Below are 25,827 nucleotides of genomic sequence, written 5' to 3'. Positions count from 1 at the left end.
AAAAGTTACAAGAGTGATTCTTCTTTGGTAGTAGACTACTGAGGTAGAGGTAAAATGATGAAGATTTTAGAACTAGAATAATTATTTTGTTGTATTCATCTCCCACTCTCATGTGAAAGATAATGAATCATGGCAAGTTTCCTGAAGAAAACATAAAAAGCACTGAAATTGAGTAGGGAAATACTAATGCCTTATTTAGATGGCAGTTCCTGATTTAGAAATCCTGTAAAAAGCATTTTGATCTTTTTCAAAGAAGGCAACAGAAAACCACTAGCTGCAGTTACTATGAAAATGGGTTCCTTCTTTATATTGTTTCTTTCTGGTCAGCCAGAATACTCTTGACCTCAATAAGTACGATTTGTTGCTTTTTGAGGATGATGCTTTTGAAAAAGACCCATGAGACACATAAATGCCCAAGAATATAATATCATAGGATCATAGAACGGTTTGGGTTGGAAGTGACCTCAAAGATCATCTAGTTCCAACCCTCACTAGACCAGGTAGGAATATAGAACGAAACACTCAAATGCTCTCAAATCTTCAATTATTATTGAATTAAACATTCTTTCAAGGTGCAGATCTTCCATGAATTTTAAGAACAAGTTGACAACTCAGAGGATTACAATCAAGACACATGATGAATTATAACTGTTGTCACTGTAGATCTGGATTAGGAACAAGGAACCTTTCAGTGAAACAGCTAGCTAAAGCAGCAAAACACCCCTGTAGCAGAGCACTGAGTCTGCTACTCCTTGCTGACCATTTATTATCCAAGGCTCAGCTTTTAACAATCTAGGTAAGAGATAAGTCTCAGAGACTTTTCCAAGAGAGGTTGTTGATCTGTTCTCTTCTGGATTTTGCTATTCTCTTTATGCATCAGTACTCCTTGTCTCTTGCAGAATTACAGTGCATCATCTATCACTAAGAAGCTGAAAGGAACTCAATAAGCAAAATAAAATGTTGGTTTTTTCATTCACACTAAGATTGTGTCTAATCTGTGATCCCATATACTACTTAAATAATTCTAGGATAGAAACTATCTGAGAAGGGGCAGGGAGAATTACACTTTTACTATAATTATTTCATTTACTAATGACGAAGTATTTACTTATTTACTTTTTACTTAAAAAACTTATAGAAGATGTTGAGAACTTCAGAATCAGTCATTTTGCCTTTGTTATTTTTTCTTAGTTTTCTACACAGAGACAAGAGGAAATTCAGCTTCCATTAATCAAATCATCCACAAATTAGAAATGTACAGTTCCAATAAGCATGAGATTATATTTCCAATTTCAGACCAAATGAAATGTGGTGATTAAAAGTTACTGAGTGCAGTTCATTGTAAATTTAACCAAAGAAGATAAAAGCAAAGCAAATCCAGATATTATGAAGAACTTAACCAAAACTTTGCAACAGCAGAAATCTGGAGAAGTTCATTATCTAACTCTAATGAATGTTCTTTCTGTTTTATTATTTTTGCTTTTAAACATCAAGACATATTTAGTATCGTTCAACTACCAAGAATAAAATTGTGATCACTGAAGAGAATTTACAGTAGAAAAAACAATAACAACAAAACACACCCAAAAACCTAAAGAATCAAAGGACCTCAGACCTAGAAATAAAAGATACCATTCAAATTAATTATTCCCAATTATGCTTGAAAAATTTGCTATATCCATGAATATAAGCATATTCTTTTAGTTTCAAAGATAACAACACAGCCAGTCCAAGAAAAACAGTATGAAAAATTTCTGATCATTTTACCTCTTTCTTCATCATGACAGATAGGATTTCTCACTCGTAACTTATTTCATGACAGTTCTTTAACAATACAGTTTTTCTTTGATCTAAATATAAAATTATATTTTTTTATCATTTAAAAGCAAGTTTTCAGAATTTTCAAACCCTACCAACCAGAAGTGTAGAGGATTCATTTCTTATGTAGACCAATGTTACAGAAGTCAATTAAGCCTGTACTGAATTTCAATATTTGTATTCTTTTTTATTTTATAATGATCTATTTCTATTTATATCATAAATACAGTATCCCTTTAAAAGAAATAACTCCATCTGCAGATGACATAAACTATCTATCAAAGACATTTGTTTCAACACATCAGCTTTCCCAAATACTATACACTTCTGCAACAAGTTTAGCCTAAACAAAGCAACTTGCATATGAAATTTGAAGGGACAGTAGCTAAATGCACTGACACTTTCTCGCTCCTGAAGTTTTGGTCTGTGAACAAGAAAAGGTTTTAATCCTTTTTAAAGCATTTTCATTACGTAAAACTATATACAGATAAAACCTTCACAGTTACAACCACACTATCACTCTATTAAATTCTTATCATTACAGTAATATATTAAAACTTTGCTTTAATTAATCCCATTACTACTGCAGAAACAATGTCAGGTTACTTAGAAATCTTCCCTTCATCATCTTTACTGATGGTTACATAATGATTTCTAATCACATTTTTCCAACTTAAAATTCATATTAAAGTATGCTAACTACACAATAATGAAAGTAGATGTGCACCTGAATCATCATAATTTCAAAAACTACAATACCTAAATTCTAGGCATTTCTGTAAAACAAAGTTTGGTTTATTCAAAATACAACATTGGCCAGTAGAAAAAAAAAAAAGGAATAGTTTTGTGTATTTATGATAAATGTATTTCACCACCAAAGACAACAGCATTCCAACTTAAACTCACAGACCTATAGTTTTATAAATCTTCTATAATAGGTAAAGTAAGCTTTTATTTTTTTTTTATACCTGGAAGTTCTCTCTCTTGAACACTGCATTCCAGAGATCCAAAGGAATAATTAGCTGGACTGATTGCAGGAGTAGAAATAAAACTTGTACAGCCAATGGATGAGTTGATTTCAAAATAATTGTGGCTGTGATTCATTCGGTGAAATTCCAGAGAAGATACTATTGATGTGCGCTGCTTGGGCTACAAGAAAAATAGAAGTTTGGAGTGAAAAATACAGACTTTTTGTAGATTTTTCATCACTTGACATTTAATAAATTTACCTAGGGTTTCTCTCTTTTTACTGATATGTTTTGGCTCAAAGGTTATATTAGTAAAAATCATTTCATATAACAAGCTGTGGCATGTAGAGATAATTTCCTTCAAAAATTTGGATTAATCTTTATTAGAAAAAATGCATGTCTTCATTCTAATCAATTTAATTCAAAATAAAATAGGGATTTATAGCCTTGCATATAATAATTGCAATCATCTTTTCATAAGAAAGGGAGCTCTTCATCAGCTGCATTGCTGTGTACATCTTGCAAAACAATTAGACTGCTGATGCCTGTATAATGAAATTTACAAAACAATACCAAGCACTCATCACTGGAAAGCAACCCTCTGCTGTTTATGCAATTTATGAAGGGCTGCCTTAAATATTCAAAGACTGAAATGTCTAAAAGTTTAGGCGAAAAGTGTCAGTTTTAAAAAAAAACATACATGAAAATCAAACTTTCTTCATGAGTTTTCACATAATAGTGAGAAACTTGATACTAGTTTGTATCAAACATTTACTTTTGAAGTGAACCTCTAAACTGACCCCACTTAATAGCTGTGCTTTAGGTTGCAGAGCAGCTTCAGAGCATGAGAAACTTATTCCTTTGAGATGGATCTGCACCATAAGATACATCCCAGGATTGTACAAAACATGCTTGAACTCCTTGTGGCCTTTCGACCATAGGACAACACCAAAGCTAGCCCAAATTAAAACCAGTGAAATCTATATAGTGCGATCACCGGGTCAGCAACAACTTTTTCACTACATGGATCTCTTCCCATTGCACTGCACTACTTACTAACAAACTTAGTGGTTGCTGTCATGGACTATAAGCCACAGACCATTGATAGTTTGCCATGCCATGCGAAATAGTCTGGCTCCATACTCAAAAAACCCAGCCCCACAATGCTCCGTGCTGCTTCAAGACCAATGACTTCAAACACTTAACGCCTCCTCCAAAAATAGAGAGGAGGCCCTGCATCCAGGTGTATAGCTGTCTATATTTCACGACAGTGACAAACATCTCAGGAACTGCTGCCTTAGACAACTAAAGCTGTGAAAAGCAGATAGAAAAAGAGTAAAGAGGGCTTTAACTCTTCTCATTTTAGCCTGTCAGGCTTAACAGGTCAGAATATTTGGAAAGGTCAAGAATTTGCTACTTATTAGTGTCAAGACCAAATTATTACCCTGGGAACAATAAGATCTTCCTTGGATCATGAAGGTATTCACCATCCCTTACTTAGAACTGCTCTTAAAATACAATTTATCCCAGTGGAGTAATTTTCAATTTTGTTTGTGGTCTATTTCATTTTAGGTTATCAGTCCTGCAATGTTTGTGTTACAAATACAGAATCAGACTGTTTTCACTAAAAATTCACTCTTTCTATTGGAATGTCCATCAAAAAAATAGATAGACTTAGGTCCATATAACGTTGATTGTTTGTTAAAGTTGTGTTGGGCACCATGTGAATTAACTCTGTCCTGTGAATTAGCTCTGTCCTGTTAAAACAGAAAAATTGCAAAAGGTAAATTTGGGCATTCACCTGGAACTTATCTATGGTCTATTGAGGGGATTTACATTCTTTAACACTTAAAACAGCTTCTGCTTTGAAAGATTGACTCCTAAGGCTAGTAATTTCATGGGATTGTTCAATGAACAGGGACATACTCCAACATCAAACAGTGGCTAAAAGTCATTGTTTGGGACCTGAGCCAAAATAATTCTCTGATCAGATCAAAAATATTCATGTGTATTAATTAAACCTAAACTGTACATTCTTGCTAGACAACAAATTAATCAATGACCTAATTATTTCTAAAACTGAAAGACACCACTGCTCATTTAGAAACATGTTTCTGGCCCTTTCCCAAGCAATGATGTCTTTGTGGTTTTGCAGGACTTCAGCTTCTGCGTTGAAAAGTTGACACTTCCAGTAACATAATGTGCGGGATCTCTGGTTATTCTTAAACTGAGACGATTCCTACCTAAAAGGGCAGCTGGAATGGCCCAACTATATCTTTCCAAGTAGGTTCCAAAGCAACTGCTCTGGCCTCTGTCCAGTCAGGTCTCCAGCCACTGCTTCGATTATGATTCCCTTTCTTGGAGCCAGAATAGCACCATCTGATACATTATATGGTCTTTTAATAACTTAAGGCTGATCAGCTGGTTCACTATGCATTACAAGCTACTCTATCATCTTTAAAAAGTTTCACAAAAAAAATTTGCAAGCTCACGGGGATGGAAGCAGTGGAGAAAGAAACCAAAAAAATCCCAAACTGTTCCAAAGCTTTTTTTTTAAAAAAAAACACTTTAGTTTACAAATGCTCACAGATTCTAAAAACGTGTCCGTCAATAAATAGCTATGATTTGCTCTGGAGACATGGGTTAGTGATAGAGTCTAGAGTGATTTTCAAAGATTATTATGGAAGCTAGAAACACGTTTTCTGTTTGTTCGTGATAACACGCAACCATCTGCTGGTCTGGGTGATACAAAACACCTCCTATATTATTTTGGGCTTTGATATTACTATTATTAATTCAGAGAAATATATCTCTGTTTAATATGTCTTTGCAATCTAAGGATTCTCTACAGAACCTCACACAGCCTCTAGTACTCTACACCATAACACTTCTGCTATATTGTTTGGAGTTAACAAGGTCCACCTGTCAACATGTGCCAATAATTTCTTACATAATTACACAGGAATCTATCAACTGAGCTTTTGTAGCTAACTAGAGGAGCCTTTTGCACCTTTGCTGGGTTCTGTAAAATGTTGTGTTGCTAAAGTATGTAAATTGTTCATTAATATATGCTAAGAGAGATGCACTAAACCAGTTTGTGTTGACTGCATACCTCTTCCTATATCTCTCTAAAGTACAGTTTTCACAAAAACTGTAGAAAAATACTTATTTTTTTCTACAGTTAAGATCAAATTCAGTTCTAGATTTAGTTAACTAAATTTACAGCATAGCTATTTACACCTACAGTAGATATTTAAGCTTCAATTACAGTCAATTGAGATCTAGTCAATGCAAGCAATAGAGTCCAGAGAACAATTCACCTCACCCTAGTCGCCTTGGTATTAGTTCACTTGCCTTAATGCAGGTATCTGCCATCACTGGAGATTCCTTGGGGCATCCCACTTGGACTCCAACTGCCATTCAGAAGAATGCAGGTCTCCCCTACATATGCACTACATCACACCTGACAGACTCCATCTGCATGTCAAAGACACCTTTATGGCACCTCGAATGACACTAGATACCTATCTTTAGGCAACGAAATTGAATCGTGTATCTCTCCCGAGAATGATGGGAGATGAGATATCCAAATCAGACAGAGATGCTTATATAGAGCATAGGAGTTTTAGTCCCAAATTGATTCTCTCGCTCACACGTAGACACAGTCTAGAAACCTTACTTAATTTGTTAGAAACTGGAGTCAAATTCTAGCCTTTCTGGCAGAATGTGTAGCCAGCAATTAACAAGTCACTTACTGGAGCCTTGTACCTTCGTTTCCTGGATTATATCTGCCAAAGTCACTTCTAAATTACCAAGATCTCTCAAGCTAGGTCCTGAAAAATTCTAAGATTATTTACTATATGGAATACCGTAACGTTCAGGAAATGTAGTCAGGGGTCAAGGTTTTACAGCTGTGGAGATTGTACAAACACAAAACTCTGTCCCAAAGAGATGATGCGTCCTTCGTTCTTTGTACCAATGGCAGCTTTGTCAGTCATTGCATGTCTTCCTCATATTACTCAGAAGGTCTGGACACATTTAGATATCTCTTGTGAAAGTGTAGCATACTTATGGCTTAACTTCATGCCAGTATGTAAGCTACAGAGCCACATGCAGATTTGTCCTTAAGCACATTTTCTTTATTAATTACATTCACATATTTAATTTACTTGTTATGTCTAAATCTTTTTAATGACTGATTTTGTTTACTTTAAAATGTTTCTTTATTACTGTTATTTCAACTGTCATAATACTGACCTAGAAAACCCTAGACTGTCCTAAAATAGCATATCAAATCAGGCTAATGAAGAAACCTTATCAACAATGCAAAAGCAAAAATATATCAATAAAAATCTTTAAAGATATAAAGATAACTTTCAAATCAGGTTTAATAAGACTATTTTTATGTTAAGTCAGCAGTGAATATGTATCAAGGAAAGATACCACTATGAACACTGGAAAACAGGACAGGCATCAAAATACACATGCTGAATTGCCCTTCTAGTAAAAAGACAAGCAAGGACTTACTCAATGCTTCTATGAATGGAAGATGCATGCAAATCCTGTAATGCTACAATGACTCCCATGTAACACTACGAGCATGTAAGGGATCATTCAAATCTTTCTCATAACATTTAGCAGAGGGAGTAGGGCAAAAATCCCTTTCTCAATTTAAGATCAAAATATTTCTTCTGCTTTGAAGTACTCTGCAATACAAGTTTGTGACTCCGCCTTCTTTATCTTTGGGATTTATGAATATAACATCATTACAGTCTTTAAAGAATTAATTCTCACAACACTCCTCTGCACTACGGCAGAGCTGTTAGCCTTACTTTACAGATATTGAACTAGGGTATAGGGCTCTCAGAAGGGACAGGTGTGTGCTTCATCAAATCACTGAGAACCAATGTGCCTGAGGAAATTCTGCATTTGGTAAACCTAGCCAAATTCCAGCTGTCCTACATGGTGTAAAAAGTGGTTTCAGTTGCATTATACCATGCAGAAAATGTATGATAAAATAGAGAACTGAACCCACATTCTCAAATTCTAGCTAGCACATGAAATGCAGAGTAAGCAAAGAAAGTAAGTGTCTGTAGCCCCTTCCCCCAAGCTCATCTAACATATATAACACAGTGTAAGTGCAGCCATGTGGCAGCATAAGTCCCTCATTTTGGTACCTGCCCAGATGATTCCATTCTTCTCATTCTCTGATCAATTTGCTCCTACTTCAGAAATTTTCATTTCTCTAGCTTCCTTCTTTCTTAAGATCCTGTTCTATTTCTACAAACTCATTTTCCCTTTCACCCCTTTCTTTTTCTCAATTTTCTCTTATCTACTGTTATATTCCCTCCAATACTTATTTTATTCTAAAACACCCTTCACAGTATCCTAGCTGATTCCAGTTCTACTTGGTCTTCCAAAGCTTACTTCTCTACTTTTTCTGTAGTTTTGTCATCAAGGTCTCTCAAATGAACTCCCTAATGGTCCTGTTTCCCACTAACTTTATCTGTCGCTACATCCCTCTCATTATCCTTCAATGTATACAATTTTAACCTCTGTCCTCCTTTTCAAATACAACTTTCACATCACTTTTACAGTTTCTTAGTCTCTGTCCTCTTCCTCAACATCCTGACATACCATCTCTGTTTCTATCTTTGTCTCTTTTGCTTGGGTACACTTACATAGAATCCTATAACATTCATAATTTTCTTGGTAAAGCACAGCCAAAGCTGTGAAAAAACAGTGTAAAAAACAGTGAGAGGACAGGCTTCTTCATTTACTCCTGTCTCCAGTACCTCAGTTTTGATCTGCAGAAACCAGCAGGCCTGATCAGTCAATGCTGCTGCAAGAGTTATTTGATTTATGGGATCTGAACCAAGATGATCAAGTAGCCTTGAAACTGCAAAAACTGGAGATTACAACGGATCTGGGTTTGATTTGTCTATGTCACCCAGGAGTGAAAGACTCCAGTGAACTATTACTAGACTCCTGAATCAATTATTCTGTCAAGCCTCAAAATACCACGTTAAACAAGCTGAAGACACATTGTCTTTTTGATAAGGCAATATTTCTCTCTTTTCGTTTCATAGCACCTCATGTTAAACTATGACTACAATTAAAATATAAGCAGTTCCAGCACCCATCTTGACATTCTTGTTTTTACTTCTCAACATCTTAATTTAGTTTAAGAGCAGAAGGCAGAAATTACACAGTGGCTGACAACAAATATATCCCAAGCAGCCACAACAGGGTCCTTACAAGCTCATGAGAATTTAAAAAAGGAAAAGAACAAAAAGAAAAAGGAAAAAAAAAAAAAAAAAAGAGCAAACTAAATGGTTTCACTGTTTATTAACTGTAGATCCTTTTCATTACTAAAAGCATAATGCATTTTAAAACTAAATTCAATTTTAATGGCATCACAGTGCCAAAGTCCCAGAAATTTCTGTTTGACTGATTTTTAATTTAGAGAAAGACACCTTTTGCATCCTGCATGAACAGCAAGTGCACACTTCTTCACAGTAATCTCATGGCCCATCAGCGTACTTAGATCATTTTGCTGTTCGTGACACACTCAAGGACGGCACAGACACAGAGCTCTTTCCTGTAGCCTGTGGTTAGGAAGCCACGCAATGTGACTCTAGGTACCATATATCCTCAGCGATTTCTGTTCCTGTGGTTCTGTTCTCTGTGCATGTTATACCAGTTCCTCCTTTAGGAGCCCTCCACTGGAGTATGTAATTAAAGGTCAGAGGGTTGCTACTTGCTTCCATCTTCCACCTCTGCTCTTAACTCAGATGACAAATCAGACTGGGAATAGATAAGGGAAAAAACAGATTTTCTCTCAGCTTCTAATTTCCTTGGCTTCTACTTTCATTTTAATTGCAAACGTGTTGCAGCTCTGGGCCGTGAGGTATAGCAGTCCTGAACACTAAAAATGGTAACATCATTGTAGTGGTTTCCCTCTTTGACAGATGTGACCAAATTTTGAAGATACACCATTATTTCTGTCCTGGAAAAAAATTGCTTGAAATGAGCTCCAAATTGCAGGAGAGAAATTTGATAAATAAGAGAAATGTCTTATTCCTCAGCAATAAAATGTTTTTAACTTTCAAAGGTTAAAAAACAGGGTTATTTTCACTGAAACAGCTGGAAAATGGATATAAGGCCATTTTCTTCAAAAAAAAGCTCAGCTTCCAGTTGTTAGCAACATCCCATTTTGACCTACAGATTACGAAAATTGCTTACATTGTTATATTTGTATACTACAAATTTTTAAGGGTCAAGGTGGTGATGGCTGTTCTTTAAGTTGCATGCTACAGAAAGCATGCATGTGTGAAAATGGGGTGCATTTTCGGATGATAATAAAGGATTATTCAATAACTAAGGTGCTCAAACTGTGCAGTACCTCACAGAAACAAAGCAAAAATGCTATGAATCTGGTGAGATACCCATCAAAGCACTATAGGTAAGGCTTTAATCTTCCAGATTCTGTTTCCAAGCATTATATGTACTAGGGCAGGGCAAATGGCATGGACTGGTTCACATCTCTACTATTAAATTTCTTTAGCCTTCAGAACAGGGTCTTCAAAGCAGAGTTTCCTACTAGGAATGGTCCTTTGCTTTTTCAGATTCCAAATCAATCAGGCCTGACAGTGGATACTTTTGGAAAGAGAGAATGGTACAGGAACAAAACTATAGCTAGGACTGTGTAGATGACAACCTTCCAGAGCTCAGAAGCTTATTTTACTGATGTAGATGTTCATACCTACCTTTCAGTATCTGAACTATCTTTATGCTCTGTATTTCATCAGTTTGGTCTGTTACAAGTTCAAATATGAAAAATGTTCTGTTCTTCTGCACGATTTGTGTTTACATTGAATCAGAAAAAAACAACCTAGAGAATCTCTCCAGGTAAGCAACCAACTTCAACCAAGAAAACATATGCATGTAGAAGTGATATTCTAAAAACATAACACTCCTGACAATAAAGAGTATTCTTCTGCTTTAATTTATACTTGTGCTTTAGTATCCTGTTGAACTGTAATTAAATGCACTCACACACACTGTTTGCTATTTTCATTAGTACTGTATATTGGTTAGATATGTTTATGTTTTCATATTATCTCAGCTCAAATTAAAATAATCTAAATAGAATTGTGTTTTATAGTTACTTGTCAAAGGAGATTTTTACAATGCGTCTCTTTAATAATATTTTGGTTAATGTTGTTATTAAGTAGTCACAGAGTATCCATTATGCTCTAAGGAAATTTGTTTAAAATATCCTCCTCTGGAGCTGTTACATGTCTTCTACCCGCTAATTCTGTGGTAATACAGTGGGGGGGGGGGGGGGGGGCGGGAATAATGAAAAAATCGTAACCTTTTTTTTTGTAATTGGTACTCAGTATTTCAGAATAACAGAATTGCACAATACCTGTCCTATTTTCAGTCACACGCAGATGTATTGCTAACCACATCTTAATGGCATTGACAGTGAATCTTTTACTTCTTTGTTTTCCTTTTTTTTTTAAGGTCTATTTAGGAGCTTTATTTATCTGTTTGTTTGTTTATTCATTTCAACATCATTGGAACGAGAAGATATCAAACTGTGTGCAGTAGATTTGCACAGACACTTTAGAAGGTTTACAAACAAAAATATACAGAGAATTTTCTGAAATACATCTCTATACCTAGAATCAAGGTCACTGACTGCTGTAAACCACTTTAAAGTGCTTGCAGCCCTAACGGATATATGCAACCTTGGAAACAATACATAACACAGGAGAAATCTGCAGACCAGGCACACTAATGATGAGTCCTAAAACTGCCCATCTGTGGACTGTAAAATACATCTTTATTTTAGTGGGGTTTGGGAATGCTCAGCGCCTTTCAAACACGCAACACCTTCCAGAACTTCATAAAATCATTCACACAGGGGTGGCTTTTACCTTGGACATGACAGGTTTCATACCCCACAAAAATCATAACTCTCAGTAAAGTCTTTTTTAAGTCTTGTTTGCGTCTTGTGCTGAGCATGGACACTGCACATGGTTGCACAAAGTCCAGCACTAAAACATATCAGAAAAGAACCGTGCACCTGAAGAGGAAGCACAGCGTGCCTGCACAGTATTTCTCCACGGTGATTTTCCTGGTTATTCCCTGCCTGGCTGAGCATGTTGTAACTTGGGCTGAGCACAGAAAGCAGTTCCTAGGAGAAAGAAGGTCCTCACACCCCAGCTGTCCTGTCATCTCATTCAGAAAGTGAGTGGTGAGAATGTATTGCATAACTGTGTTCTCCAGCCTTCCTGTTTATGGTAAAATGTAACAAAGCAGATTTTTTGTGTTGCAAGACAAGTTCAGTACATGCATCACAGAGTTCTCATGCATTTGTGCACTGGTGCAACAGCCTGCAGTGAGGATTTCACTAGTTTGCAGAGATAGACATGTGCCACCTCAAGCTAAGTGTGACAAGGGATGTATTTCATTTGGGAAGAACTAAGGGCACTGCAGTAGCCATAGGGTTATTTTTAACCGTGGGGAAATAGTGACATAAATCCACTTGAAAATTTTGTTTATAGAACAATTATTCTGAAAATTTATTTTCTGGAACTGTGATTTTCCAGAGCTGCCCCGAAGATTTGTTTGTTTGTTTGTTTGTTGTTTTTTGGTTTTTTATTCAAAGTAATTTCTGCATCTAACTGCAAAATGGATAATATATAATTTCCTTGAAAGTAAATTACTATAACTTTTTTGGTCAACTAGAGAGGCTCTGGAGTACATCTCTCCTATGGCTGGTCTGTCTATTCATGTCCAGGCTGCTATAGGGAGTGGAATGTCACAGTCCCTATGCCTAGGTGAACTACTTCTACGCCAGGCTCACTGCGCATGCACAATGTAGTTGTAGATTAGGCAAGGCCACCTGGTAGCCCATAAAAGTGGGATAGACCTATCAGAGGCTGCAGATGTCCTGCAGGATTCTACTACCACTTGCAGAAAAATGAGACAACTTTTTTTGCTCTCTAATGTTTAAACTATTATCTTCTATTTTATTGCTAGATGTCTTAGCCAGAGGAACGATGAACCAAAGATGGAATTGTGACTTTGTTTAAAGAGGTTAAAAAAGATAAATAGAAAAAATTATGACTAATGAAAAAACATCACATCCAAACTCACAAGAAAAAAAACCCTACCATATTATAATTAATAGATTATTGCACATCTTAGCAATAAAACCAGCAAGAATGAGATGATGAAATTTCATTATGTCAGTGACACTGAAATTCTCTATTCCTTTGTCTTTCTACCAGAAGCCCTCTTTATATCACTGAAACAATACTCTTAGGGAGTTGGTTTACTCACATAAAATGGGGAAAATACTAATTCATGATAGATAAATTCCAAGTCACTTTTAAATAATCCACATTTAGACATCAAAAGTTGAACCTATTGATTGAAACATATCTTAGAAAGACAAGACGAGAACATGCAAACGCCGGATTGCATTTAATAAAGAATTTAAAAGGTCAGAATTCAGTTTTACGAGAATTGGCCAATGACCCACAGGTGAATAGCACTGGCAAAAGAAGCAGTCTCTTAGGAAAAAAGCTGCTTTTTCTCCCTCAAATGGAGCTGAACAAATAAATAAGGAAGGAGATTCTTATTAAATTGAGTGGCTAATACAAAAATGCACAAAGTGTTGCATGTGGCCCAATTTTGTTCAGGCTTCACCCAGACTGAAATTGTGGTAGGACAAACTCAATTTTACTATCACTTTCTCAAATTCCAGTCTTATAAGCTAAGTTATATTTTACTATATGTGTTAATGTAACTAATTCAAAACTTGAAAGAGAACCTAAAGTTTCAGAGGACTTTAGTTAACTCATTAACCTACTTGGTCTCCCACCACCTCTCATTTTTTCTCCCATGTGCTGCTAGTGTACTTCAGAGAAGCATATGTCTTTAACTTGAAACTATTACTTTCTCAAAGTCTTCACTAATTAGCAATTAATGAATTAAAAACTTACTAAGACTTCTCTGGACAATCTGGAAAAAAAATGATCCAAGTGATTCAAACCTTGAACTAAGTTCTGTTTATTTCTTATCTGCATATATGTAACTTTTCAACAAACCCTCTTTTTCAGAGACTGACCCTGTGAAAATGTGAAAACAAGATATGTCTGCAAAATTCCGGGCCAGAGGTACAAGCCATAATTAAGGTGCACAAATAAAAGAGTACTCAAATCCCTGAATTACTGTTAAGTGTGCTAGCTTCAGGACTAGAAGCAGCAGAGGTGGGTGGCACTGTGGTGCTGAACCTAATACTGCTTCTGAGATCTCAGTTAGCATCTCTCCAGAGTGCTGCACTGTGCCAGGGAGATACACCATTTCAGTCAAAATAGGCTTCAGCTTTAGTAATAGTACACAGAATTGAACAGTTGAGACATATCCAAAGAGAGCTTTAGACAGATTTTAGAGAGCAATGGCATCTCATAAGGAACGAGTGGTAGGGTCACAACAAACTGCAGGTTTCTCACCTCAAAATTCATCATAATTAATTGAAGAAATGATAAATTTCAAGAAAAGTGAGTGAAAGGGTGGGGGAAAATAGAAAACGCCAGCCAGGTTTTGTGATGGTATTTTTCTTTATATAAGGGGAATAATTAGGGACAGGTTAAGAGAATACTAGAAGGAAAAAGACAATAAAGTTTTGAGTGCACTCTTGAGGAATCCCTTAACTGTCCCTGACCCAGAGCCCTTGGGATTTGTACTTTGTCTATGAGATTGTTCCTGTCTCACACTTCCCAGCTGTGATACTTTCACCCCATGGGCTGGCAGTGCAGCATCACAGCCTCCCTCCTCTTCAGGGACCCCACCTAGAGGTGTAGCTGACAGGATTCCCCACCAGCTGCATTTGGTATGTGATGTCTGGAACAGAGAGAGGAGAGGCCACTGTGCTGTGCCAAACCTCACATTCACACAAACACCTTCAAAATCTGTCATGTGCTGAAGCATGTATATGCACTGCCATCATGTGAGCTGGCATGCAGTCTTAGAAAGAAAAGGCCAAAGAAAACGGGAGGCAGAATGACCCCCACCTCTGCCTTCAAACTCAGTTCACCAGGTTACTCTCTTCTGCTCTCTGCCACAGCCTGCCCTAACCAGACTGGTGGGAGGAAGGAATCTTTGGTCCCCTCTGCTGCTGCTTACACAGAAACACGCTGATCCTCCTCACTGCAGGTAAACTGTTATATGCACAACCCTCTAGGAAAGATAAGTAAGGCTATAAATGAAAATAATAATATGAGTTGAAAGGCTGGACTTCCCTGGCAGTTTCATCCCAGATACCAAAGCCTCCTTAGTGCAAAACTAGCTGCTGAAGAGTTTCTCATTCTGCCTCTCACTGGAACTTTCCTGTGCTGAATGCACAAGACATATGAAAAAAGGAAAGGAGTGACAGCTGTTTTGGAAATTCATATGATCCCTGTTTTAGGTCTGTTTAGAATCTGTTTGTTTTGCTAGAAAAGTGCAAAGAGGCACTGGCAGACAACAGAAAGTTAATTATTTTGCATGCATTGTGTAACACTATTCATTAGTTTTACATGAGCAGTGAGAGGTCGGTCAAGAATAGAATCCCATTGTGTTAACCTTCAAAGAGCTTGCCATGTAATTGAATGCAGCAGGCATGGAATAAAGGAATTAAATATGCAGGCAGAATTAACACTAATGGTTTGCAAACATCACATTGCAAATATCTACAACTTCTTTGTCTAAATTCTTGGGTTGAGATCTTGGGGGGAGGTGATTAGGTAAGCAACAGAAACAAAGAAAAGGAATAATGCTGAAGGAATGTGCATAAAACACATGTAGAAAGGAGAAGCATAATGGGATCTGAATGCTATAGTGTATCCAACTTCTCGTGTATTAGAGCATAGATTTACAACATACATTAAGAAGTAGCCTACATGTTCCTTTCTGCTTTTGTTTTCTGCATAGGAAGTACACCACATATAAGGCCACATGAGAGACGTTTTAGCAAATGTGGTAACATTCTGATCATATATATCGCACAGCAAGCTTTTGTTCTGCAGAACAACGAGAATACTGGGAGTCAGTAAATGGTATGATTTAAATTTGAAAATAGCTCCCCAGAATCTGCTGAATCCATTCAGAGTTAACTAGCAGGAGAACATCACCATTCAGTGTTCTGGGTCCATCTGTTGGCAATATCATGATGGAAACAGCTTTCAAAATGCTATTTTCAATAAGTTATCACACAACAGCTTGTTCCAACAATAATCTAATACCTTTCTGTTTGCTTGCCGCCTACTATAAAAAACAGCTTAGAGGAAAGAAGGAATTTCAGCCCATACTGATGTAGGGTGGGAGGGACAGGGAGACTACAAGAACAAGCAAAACATGAAATAACCATAAAAAGAGAAAAGAAGAAGCTGTTATGTTAGACCCCCTGCAATCTAGATTTAAACTAGGATGTGGAACCGAAACTACTGTAGTGTCAAGGAGGGATGGCCTGCACCAGCCAGTCATTAGAATTACTGTGCATTGGCAGTGTCAGCCATAGGAAACCAATGGTTCCTAGAAAGAAATGGCAGGTGCACCTAGTAATTACCTTTAATTCTGCAAGACCTTCTGAGCTGTGTGCTCCAACATGTACTGAAAAGAAAATCCACCTCCATCGCTGTAGCACGCTCACTTGGATGGCACCAAAACAATCTGCCCTATATAATTTCTACCAAAATATCATGCACCCACCAGTTTACTTCTCAAGTAAAATAAATGCCAGCAACATACTGATGATAGAAAGCCTACATCCACTAGCATCAAAGTGCCTCAGTTGCAGAGATCAGCTCAGCAATGAAGAACAGATGGCTGCATTTGAACCCAATAATTGGTAGGGGAAAAATAGTTCTTTTGGTTCACACCAAAAAGTTTCACAATAAGTAAATTCAGTGTGTAGTTGTCACAGCTAGCTTTGACACACTTAATGTCGTGCCTTTTTAAGTGGGGAACTAGATAATCCCCTAAAGTTTCTAAGTTTCTTCTGATCTGTGTTATCCTATGATCCTGTGATTCTAAAATAAACTCCTCTATGCTGATTATCTCTATAATAGAGAATCAAATTCTAAGATTTATTTATTTAAAGCTTTTATTTTAAAAGGATGTATTCCTTAAAGAATTACAAGGGGCACTCAAGTTTTCCATGCATAAAGCCTCTTGTTTAACAAACACTATTAGAAATACATATAGTTAGGAAGGATGAAAGTCGAGAAGCAATGCTATACAAGAAGGTAAATTAAGGAAGGTATGAAACATGGGACCATGTAAACAGAGATACAGAAAGAGGAAAGAAAATCTGAAAAAGAAACAGGGAATTAATACTGATAAAAACAGAACATAAACTTGGAAGAAAACTAATAGTAGATAAAAATATAAAATATTACATAAAGACTTCATTCATCATTAGTGCTATAAGAAAAAAAGACTGGTATCTCTCTGTACATTGTTGGGCGCATTCACAAAATATTCTGTCTTCTCCTGCTATCAAGATTGCTTCCTAAGTACAAAAATTATTTTGTGTTCTTTTTATCTGTGACGTATTCATATGTGTATAGTGACAACATCCTCTTAGAATACATGCATTACAGCTTGCTTTTAAAATGAAAAATACAACTAATAAGAGGATGCTTATGGTGATCACCTACCTGAGGACGTATAACTTTCACTATGTTTTTAAGTGCAGTGTCTGGTGATGGAGGAGAACAGTCAGGTGTTGGGCCTGTAGAGCTGTTTCTACGGTTACCAGATCCTGGTGTGGTAATTGCTACCTGAGCTGCATTGTCTGTGAACAAAAATAGCATTTATGTGAACTTACAAACACTTCATACATTTTAAAATAAAAAAAGTATTTTGAAAACAGAATGTTACTCAGAACACTATTTCAACTTACAAAACCTATTATCATTTAAATGTATATGGTAAGCAATATATTACATACCTAAACTTATTTTGTCAGCTGATACATTCTTTCTATGTTAAGGCAGGATATAGCACTCTCTTAATACCTAAATAAAATGAGGCACAAACCAAACACACATATTTTACTTTCGTTACCCTGAATTACTGATTGTGAATCCAAGTACTATTACTATAACGAGGGTATCCTGAAAGGGAGTTTTATAATGCAAATCATATCTTATCCTGGAAAATCCTAAAACATATGACCAAGTTCAAGAAGTTATATAGACACACACTTGACTTAAAGCATGCTAATAGCCATCAGTGACAACTTTCCTGGGCAATGTGAGCAATGTAACTGATCAGCAAGTATTAATTACATAAAAATATACTCAGCTTCTCAGATGAAATTTTTATCCTCCATAGAGCTCTGCACTGCAGTAGATACCTTTCTAGGGGTATCTCAGCTAGATAACCGACATCTGGCTTAAAAATGTCTACATACCTGCAGGTACATGGGAAACTGGTGTTCAGACATATTTTGTGATGCTGTTACCTTTTTTTGGCACTGTGAAAGATTTAAAGGGATTTTAAATAAATATCATTCTTATCTTCTCTAAATGTTCTTAATGCCATTTGAACAATGTAAAGTAAAATTAGTGAAAATCTGGTAAGTGGATAGAGGGGACTATGAAATAAAGCATAGCTTCCCAGCTGTAATGGTAACCAAGCACCAGAATAACTTAGCAGGATGTCAAAAGCTCCACATTACTTCATGCCTTTAGAATTGCGTTATTAAAGAAATGCTTTATTTCAGATTCTGGGGAAAGTACCATTGCCTACCATGGTTATGGTTGTCTTTACAGCCTCTGTGAATTTACAGAGTACCTTTCTTTGTGGGTCACAAAGACATGTGTTTCATGTTCCTAAATGTGGTATAACACCTGCAGCTCTGCATTAAGACAATGATTACATTCAAATCTCATGTCTGTGGGCCTCAGCTGACAGCCTGCAGAGTTCACAGAAGAAAACTCATTTATTTGTAATTGAGGTGGTTCTCCAATATGTGATTTCATTCTGTGGGCAAACCCACTCCAGGAAAACCCAAACTCCAAATAAACAAAAGCAGCTTCAGTGCTGTAAGCTGGAGAATTTTTGCCTAAGCAACTTCTACAGAAACACACATAAGCTCCTCCATCTGCACAAGTCGCAAATGCCCCCATGAAAGCAATGAAAGAAGCTTCTCCCTCTCATTACTACTGACCTGAAAGAATTCTTGAAAGTGTAACAGAGATATCAAAAGGAACGAAACACCCAGTTACATTAGCGTAGGATAAAGAGGAATAGCTGCAAGAATGTAAACTTTATGGCCTTTCCAACTTACAGGTATTTTCATAGCATGGATGATTCTAAGAAATACTCCCTGCAGAAACTCTACACATCTAGATGAGGTCTTAAAGTTTCTAGTCAAATACAGACCAACAAACTGTTCTTCTAAAGCAACTATCAGGCTGGAATGTTTCAGCAATACTGTTACACTTAATGAAAGTGTAAACAAATGTTCAAGGGGCAGATTGACAAACATCCAAAATGGAGACATCCTGTAGATAACCTCAGATGTTACCTGACATCTGACAGAGTGAACCCTCCCTGTCACAGAAAGAGACAATTCCAACTTTTTTGAAAAAACATCTCATCAAAACTGCCAGTCCTGTAGGTATTCAATCTTAACACATAGAAGGGCTCTTCCTGAATCATCACAAGTGTGCATAGAAATCTTGGATCTGAATTAATTTAATTCAGAAAGTAATACATGTGTGTTAATACGATGAATCAATTTTTACGCAGCCTTAGACAGGAACATAAGATGAATCCTCATAATAACATCCCTGACACGGAAGAACTTGGGTGCCATTCCAGAAAGCCTTAAGTGTCTCTTATGCTTTCTTGTCTGACCTGGTATCTAATTGTAAAACTGTTCACATGCAGCATGTGAATGAATATCCTGTGATTTGAAAGCCTAGCTCATTCAAGCAGGGATAGCGATTTGACAAAAAGACAGCCCACCAAGGCCTTGCCATGCTCTTTGGAAATCTCATAGTGAGGATGAAGGCTAAATACAAGCGTTATGAGCATCTTAGTTGAGCTGAAAGTCTCATCCCCTTTTGCTTCAGAATATTAAATATCATCTTCTTTCACTCTACGGACAGACTTGTCAATAAATAATTATCAATGAACCTCCCTGAGTGAGGAGTCAGAGATTTGCTTTTAGAGAGCCCTGCTCTGCGTTTGTGGATACCAAACAAGGGACTACATTGCTGATGAGACACGTGGTAACACAAGCACCCTCTAGGAAACTAAGAAGTAACTCCTAGAATGAGAAATGTTCCATGCGAATCTAGCTAAGTGTACTTAGTGCACTTGCTTACTCACTGGTGTGAGAAGCAAATGGAAAAATTGACTCTGACAAACAGCTAAACCTATAAAGAACAGAAACTCCCCAGTACTTCAGCAATCCCCGCATTTCGTTTCTGTCACTGTTCTTTCGCTGTGAAGCCTGTGTGGCCATGCTTAAGCACAGCTGCCCTTTAGCTGTTTAGCACATGAAAGTCTTGCAAGAGAAATCAGGAAGTCTTGCAGATGCAGAAGTATCTCAAAGATGCATCACTCAAGAGGACAGATAGAAATACAGATTGGTGCTGATGGCAACTAACACGGGTTTCTGCCCACCATTTCATTCTGTTTCACAGCCTTGTCAACAGCCACCCCAGCTTAGCTTACCCATACCTTAAGTAGGCAGAAGAGGGTAACAGAGGGGTCAAGTTATACGAGCAAGATTTTGGTCTTTCCACAGGAAAGTCTTCTTGTTGGCCCTGTTCAATGATAGGTCACTGAAGACCAGGTTTTACCCCTAGGTACAGTCCCACCTGAGAAGCATCGAACTGACTGGGAGTGACATTCTTGGAACGAAAACTTGTTGGAAGATATTCATGAGAGGAGGCAGGCCTGTTATAATGCCTCGCTAGACAGGTCTGAGAAAAACTTCTCCAGCTACAGCGTGTGCATACAATTATAACCAATTCGGGAGTGTACATAATATCTCAAAAAGAGTAGTTACAGTCTTTCCTTCAAAGCAAAATAAAGTAGCAATACAAAAAAAGGATTATGCTTTTAGAATACAAAAATAAAGCTTTGCAAAAAAAAAAAAAAAAATCCAAGTATTTTTCTTTGAAAGAAACATTCCAGAAAAAAATCCAACTGCTCAGTATTTCATGCCTTCACTCGTTTCTCAAGGGAATAAAGCGTCTGATGTGTAATAGTTTCTTGTAAACAATGTCTTTATTGTGGACAGCTGTTTATTTTCACAGTAGGATCTTCCCATTAGGCAACCAATAATGATTTACTACCTGGGTTTGCTCCATCAGAGAGAGAATACCACCATCAAATTAGTTCCTGCAACCAGTTTGGGTCACTTCTCTGTTTATCAAAGAAACAGAGTTTATGTATAAAAGTACTCACAGTTTCATTAAGAGTAGATTTGAATATATTTTCCTTTGTAATTAAATTATATAATAATTATGTTTTCATTTTCTTTTCTTTTTCTCTGATAACAAGACTAAAGCAAACTTCCCCCCGCCCTTTAGGTAACCATAATGGTAATGTTTTAAATTTCAGTGGAACATTTCAAGGCAAAAAGAACTTGGAAACTTGAGAATCTACCATATTTACCTAGGAAAGATTAGCTCTTGTGATGAGTTTCTGATAGGTGCTATAGATGGGGCCAACAGGGAAGTATGTATGTCTGTCATTCTCTTCTAGTCCCTGGCTCAAGTTACAATAAGGTAAGAGATGTTTCTGTACAAGTCAGATAACACGGGGCTCCAGGAATCATCTGGCAGCTACAAATTACTGAGCTGCAGCATGCTCTAATGATGTTCCTTCCTGCCTCCATCATACATGAGATACTGTCACAAGGATTAAGTAATTAGAGCTTATGCTGATTTTTAAAAATGGTTACTTAGGACTTTTCATCCTCCATTTCCTTTGTTTCAGGGCAAAGGAAATAGAATAGGATAGGATAAAGAAAATATACTACGTTATCTTTTCCATGTCCAGAATAACCAAAATATTTTTTAAAAAGGTTAGATAAACTCAGGATTAACTGGACTCATACAGTGTGGACTATAAAAATAGATACACTGATTTACATCCTGGCAAACTTTACTCATTTGTTTTGTTTGTTGGTTGATTAATTGGCTCAGCATACAACATTTTAAAGGACAGAATGTGTTAAAATGCCATCAAAATCACATTTACCACTAAGCATTTTGTATGAAAAAAGATGGTGATTCTTAAATTTCTCACAGCATTAGACATGTTTCCACATCTTAATCTTAATTTCCAAATTGTAATCCCTCTTAAAATTCTATTTGCTACTTTTCTGAATTTTTTAAATATTTACAGTAGAAGCAGATGCAGTATTTACAGCAATGGTCATACTAATGCTTCATACAACTTGCCTGCACATATTAGTCTTTTTCTTATGCATCACAAGACTGTAATTGCAAATGATGACATCATTGCTTGGAAGTTGAAGGTCAGGTTGTTTCTACCACCATTTATAATTTTTTTACTCTCAAGCCACACTAGCATTATTTAAATTAGAGCTACACCCTTTAATTATAGACAGGTGGCTTGATTTCCATCACACTAAGACCTATTAATATTGAATCAGCTTCACCAAATCCAGAAAACCAGATTAGCTTTTTGCTAGTCTATTCCAGCTACTCCATATTTCACCAACAGTTATTTTATATATTCATACAGGAAAATGATAAAAAGAAATTTAATAACATTGAACAAGAACTAATTCACATTTTTTTTTCATTTATTAATCTAAAAGTTTCTAAGTAATTTCATATGGCAAACCTATATTTTTTACAGCACCTTTTTATGAGAACATTAAGAGAGGAAGGAAGCAGCATGGCAAACACCTCACAAAATCTATTTTTCACCACACTGTTGTACACAATACAATTGCTAAAAAAAAAAAAAAAAAAGAGATGCTTCCTGCACAGTGTTCAATTTTATTTATTATCCAGTTCAATATTATTGAAGCCTAATTAACATAAGCATAGTTATCTTGCTCACAAAAATGTTTAACTATGACCATACACTAACTTCATGTCTCACACAAAAAATATTATGTAATTAACATCATAACCAATACTTTCATAGGAAGAGAAACTGGGTCTGCTATCACTGACATTATAACTACTCAGCAATTAATTTCCAATGCAGTCTTTCTGTACAAAAACGATTTCTGAATAAAATGAAAATGACATTATGTAATGTGTTATATAGGTCTAGCTAATAAGACTGATTTTTGGAATAAAATTTCAGGGCCTAAAGTTAAACTTCTGTATTCATGTGCTAGTAACTAAATTGGTATCCAAAGGAATGGCATTAATTTGTTCTCAGTGTTGAGCAATTCAGAGACTAATTGTCTGACTTGCAAGGTGGGATTTCTGTGAATAAAGTTACATTTCAGTGAGCATGCCAAACTCCTCTTTAAGTCAATGAAAGGCCATTAAAACAGTATTAATTAGAATTTAGGATATATTCTATATTTAAATATAATATCCTAAAGAAATATTAGGTCAGAGGAACAAGTCCTAAGCTTCATTGATTATATTAACATATGCATTAACTTTAAACAAAGTCTAGATTGCTAGCTCAGACATTTCTATTTTAGTCAAATAGAGCAAGATTCAACTGCAAAAGCACGCCATCTCAGTGGTGCAAGGAAATTCAAGGCATCTGCAAGAGGCTTGCAGGAACTACGGAATTTCACTGCCCTTCTAAAGCATTAGCTTCAGACATCCAAAAACATTTCAAATGTCAGTAGACAGCTATGTATGGGCAACCAAATCAAGGTCCTAAAATTATTAGGGATGAATCGCAACTCACACTCAAAAACTGTAACCGTTGTTTCCAAAAGATCTTTGTGAAAATGATACTTACTTTGTGTCTACTGTCATGGTAAAAATTTATAGCAGTTTTTTTCTGAAGTGTACAGGATAACAGGAGGTCAACAAAAGAGGGAGTGCAAGGAGCTCCTATTCATGGATATTGTGACTGCTTTACATTTTTAAGGATCACACAGATTTGAATCTGGAGACAGCAAAATGAAAGTGAATATTGTCTTAGCATATTGTAAGAGCGAACTATGGTGTTCTTTTACTGCTATCTTCTACTGAGATGCTAGACAAAAACATAAAAATGTTAACTGTTTAACTGAAACAATAAAAAAATCATGCACTGAGAACTTTGCTTCTTACTGTGCTGTGTGACATCAGTAGTCAGTGGATGATTGTCTTCTTTCATATGGTAGGCTGCATAGAGAAAAATGCCCTTATGGATAGTAATAACTACATCACCACAGTTCAGAAAGTGTTTCATCAAAATTTTCATCCCACTGTCCATGTACCGTGAGGACAAACTGCTTCCTGGAACTTTTCTAATAAATAATTTTTCTCATAATGTACTCAAAAGAAAAGGCACTATATGTATATAATGACACAATACTAACTATTGGGCAGATACCAAGTATTCCAACCGGAACAATTCCTATCACATCTCAGCAAGCAAAATACCAAAAGACAAAAGTCAGTCCATATTCCAGGAACATAGTTATAATTAGATTTCACCTCGGAAATAAACCTTCACAATGGAACACAGTTAATCTGTAGTTTTCCATTTTCATTACAGAAACATGCTAGCGACCTTTTCAAAATCTGCTTACGTCTACATTAGCTACTACATCAGTTATTTCTACAATTTAGTGTAATGGCAATGGATCAGCAGATCAAAGCAGTTGATCCCCATGACAGTCCATTAAGAATGTGCTATGGTTGGAATTTTTAGCATTATATAGTATCTTATTTACTCTACGAACCCCCCTCCCCCACCATACATGTACCTCACAGTTTCCAGAAGGACCCTATACTTTTGGTGCCCACCTGAAATGGAGCTTAAGATCAAAAAGGAGTCTGCTTTATGTGCTCAAAAACTAGCCTGTGACTGAAGTAATGAATAGTAACTGGGAACAATGATTTATTTCAAATTCACACCCAGTGCTCTGAACCAAAATGCAAATGTATACGCAGCATATTTTATTTCCACATTCCAATTATTTGCGGAGTCAGTTAAATACTATATACTTATATTCACAATTTGCTATAACAATGGAAGAAATCTATATTTAACTTTAGAGATATGGACCAATAATAAACTAGAACTAGATTATATGCTACACATCTAACGGTGTGTATAAATACATATTATTATATTCTAAAACCTCTGAAAATATAATACTAGACATGAACAAAATACTTAAAGCACAAAGCCTAACCATTATGACCTTGCAGTTTTATACGATAACCTCAGGGCCTGGATAGATTTGTATACTGCAACTCTGGGAGAAAAAAAAAAAAAAGAAGGGTAGAAAATTTGTGTACACATATATACATAAATATATATATATAAACCTGAATATATGTATATATAGACAACAACTTCAAAGGCATCCTATTACTAGTTAATAACTTCCTTTTATTCCTCAAGCTCTGCTCAGTGTGGAAGATTTCAAGCAAAGTTTCAAACTACCTGAAGGTAGGCCAAAACCCTGCATCTGTTTTGAACACCCCCACATCAGGATAAGGCAAAAATGTGAATAAAGCTCCAGGTGGCTTGGTGTTGTCTGGGATCAAAATGCTGTTTAGTGTGGTATCAAGACAGACCTAAGTTTGATCAGTTACAGTAGAATCAATTTGTTAGACTACTAGAAAATTGCTACAGAAACACTTATCCAGTTTGGCAATTTCTATGATTTGGTATCTCTCTTTTGAAAAAAACAGTTGGAATGCCTTTTTCTGTATGTGTTACATGTCCTCTTAACACCAAATGTGTTACGTGGAGGCACAAAGCTCTGAAAAGAACAAGGCAATGCTAATCATCTGTCTTGGACAGAAATCAATGACAACCACAATAGAAATCTCAGAAGACTACA

General features: G+C 36.3%; 1 protein-coding gene across 5 annotated transcripts in view; it reads right to left on the bottom strand.

The window, feature by feature from the left end:
* The window catches only part of ANKS1B (ankyrin repeat and sterile alpha motif domain containing 1B), a 452,709-nt gene that overhangs the window by 266,537 nt on the left and 160,345 nt on the right, over positions 1–25,827 (bottom strand). For 4 of the 5 annotated variants that reach the window (XM_086470670.1, XM_086470683.1, XM_086470690.1 and 1 more), the window contains exons 11-12: positions 17,504–17,640; positions 2,811–2,967 (exon numbers count right to left, since the gene is read on the bottom strand). In XM_086470670.1, the coding sequence (XP_086326796.1) occupies positions 2,811–2,967; positions 17,504–17,640 (294 nt within the window). Of the gene's footprint in view, positions 1–2,786; positions 2,968–17,503; positions 17,641–25,827 lie in introns of all 5 variants that reach the window. The other variant, XM_086470676.1, reaches the window with a different exon arrangement.

This window comes from Leptosomus discolor, chromosome 1 (assembly GCF_034619465.1).
Source record: "Leptosomus discolor isolate bLepDis1 chromosome 1, bLepDis1.hap2, whole genome shotgun sequence".
NCBI classification, from domain to species: Eukaryota; Metazoa; Chordata; class Aves; order Leptosomiformes; family Leptosomidae; genus Leptosomus; species Leptosomus discolor.
This window is presented reverse-complemented; position numbering and strand designations above follow the sequence as displayed.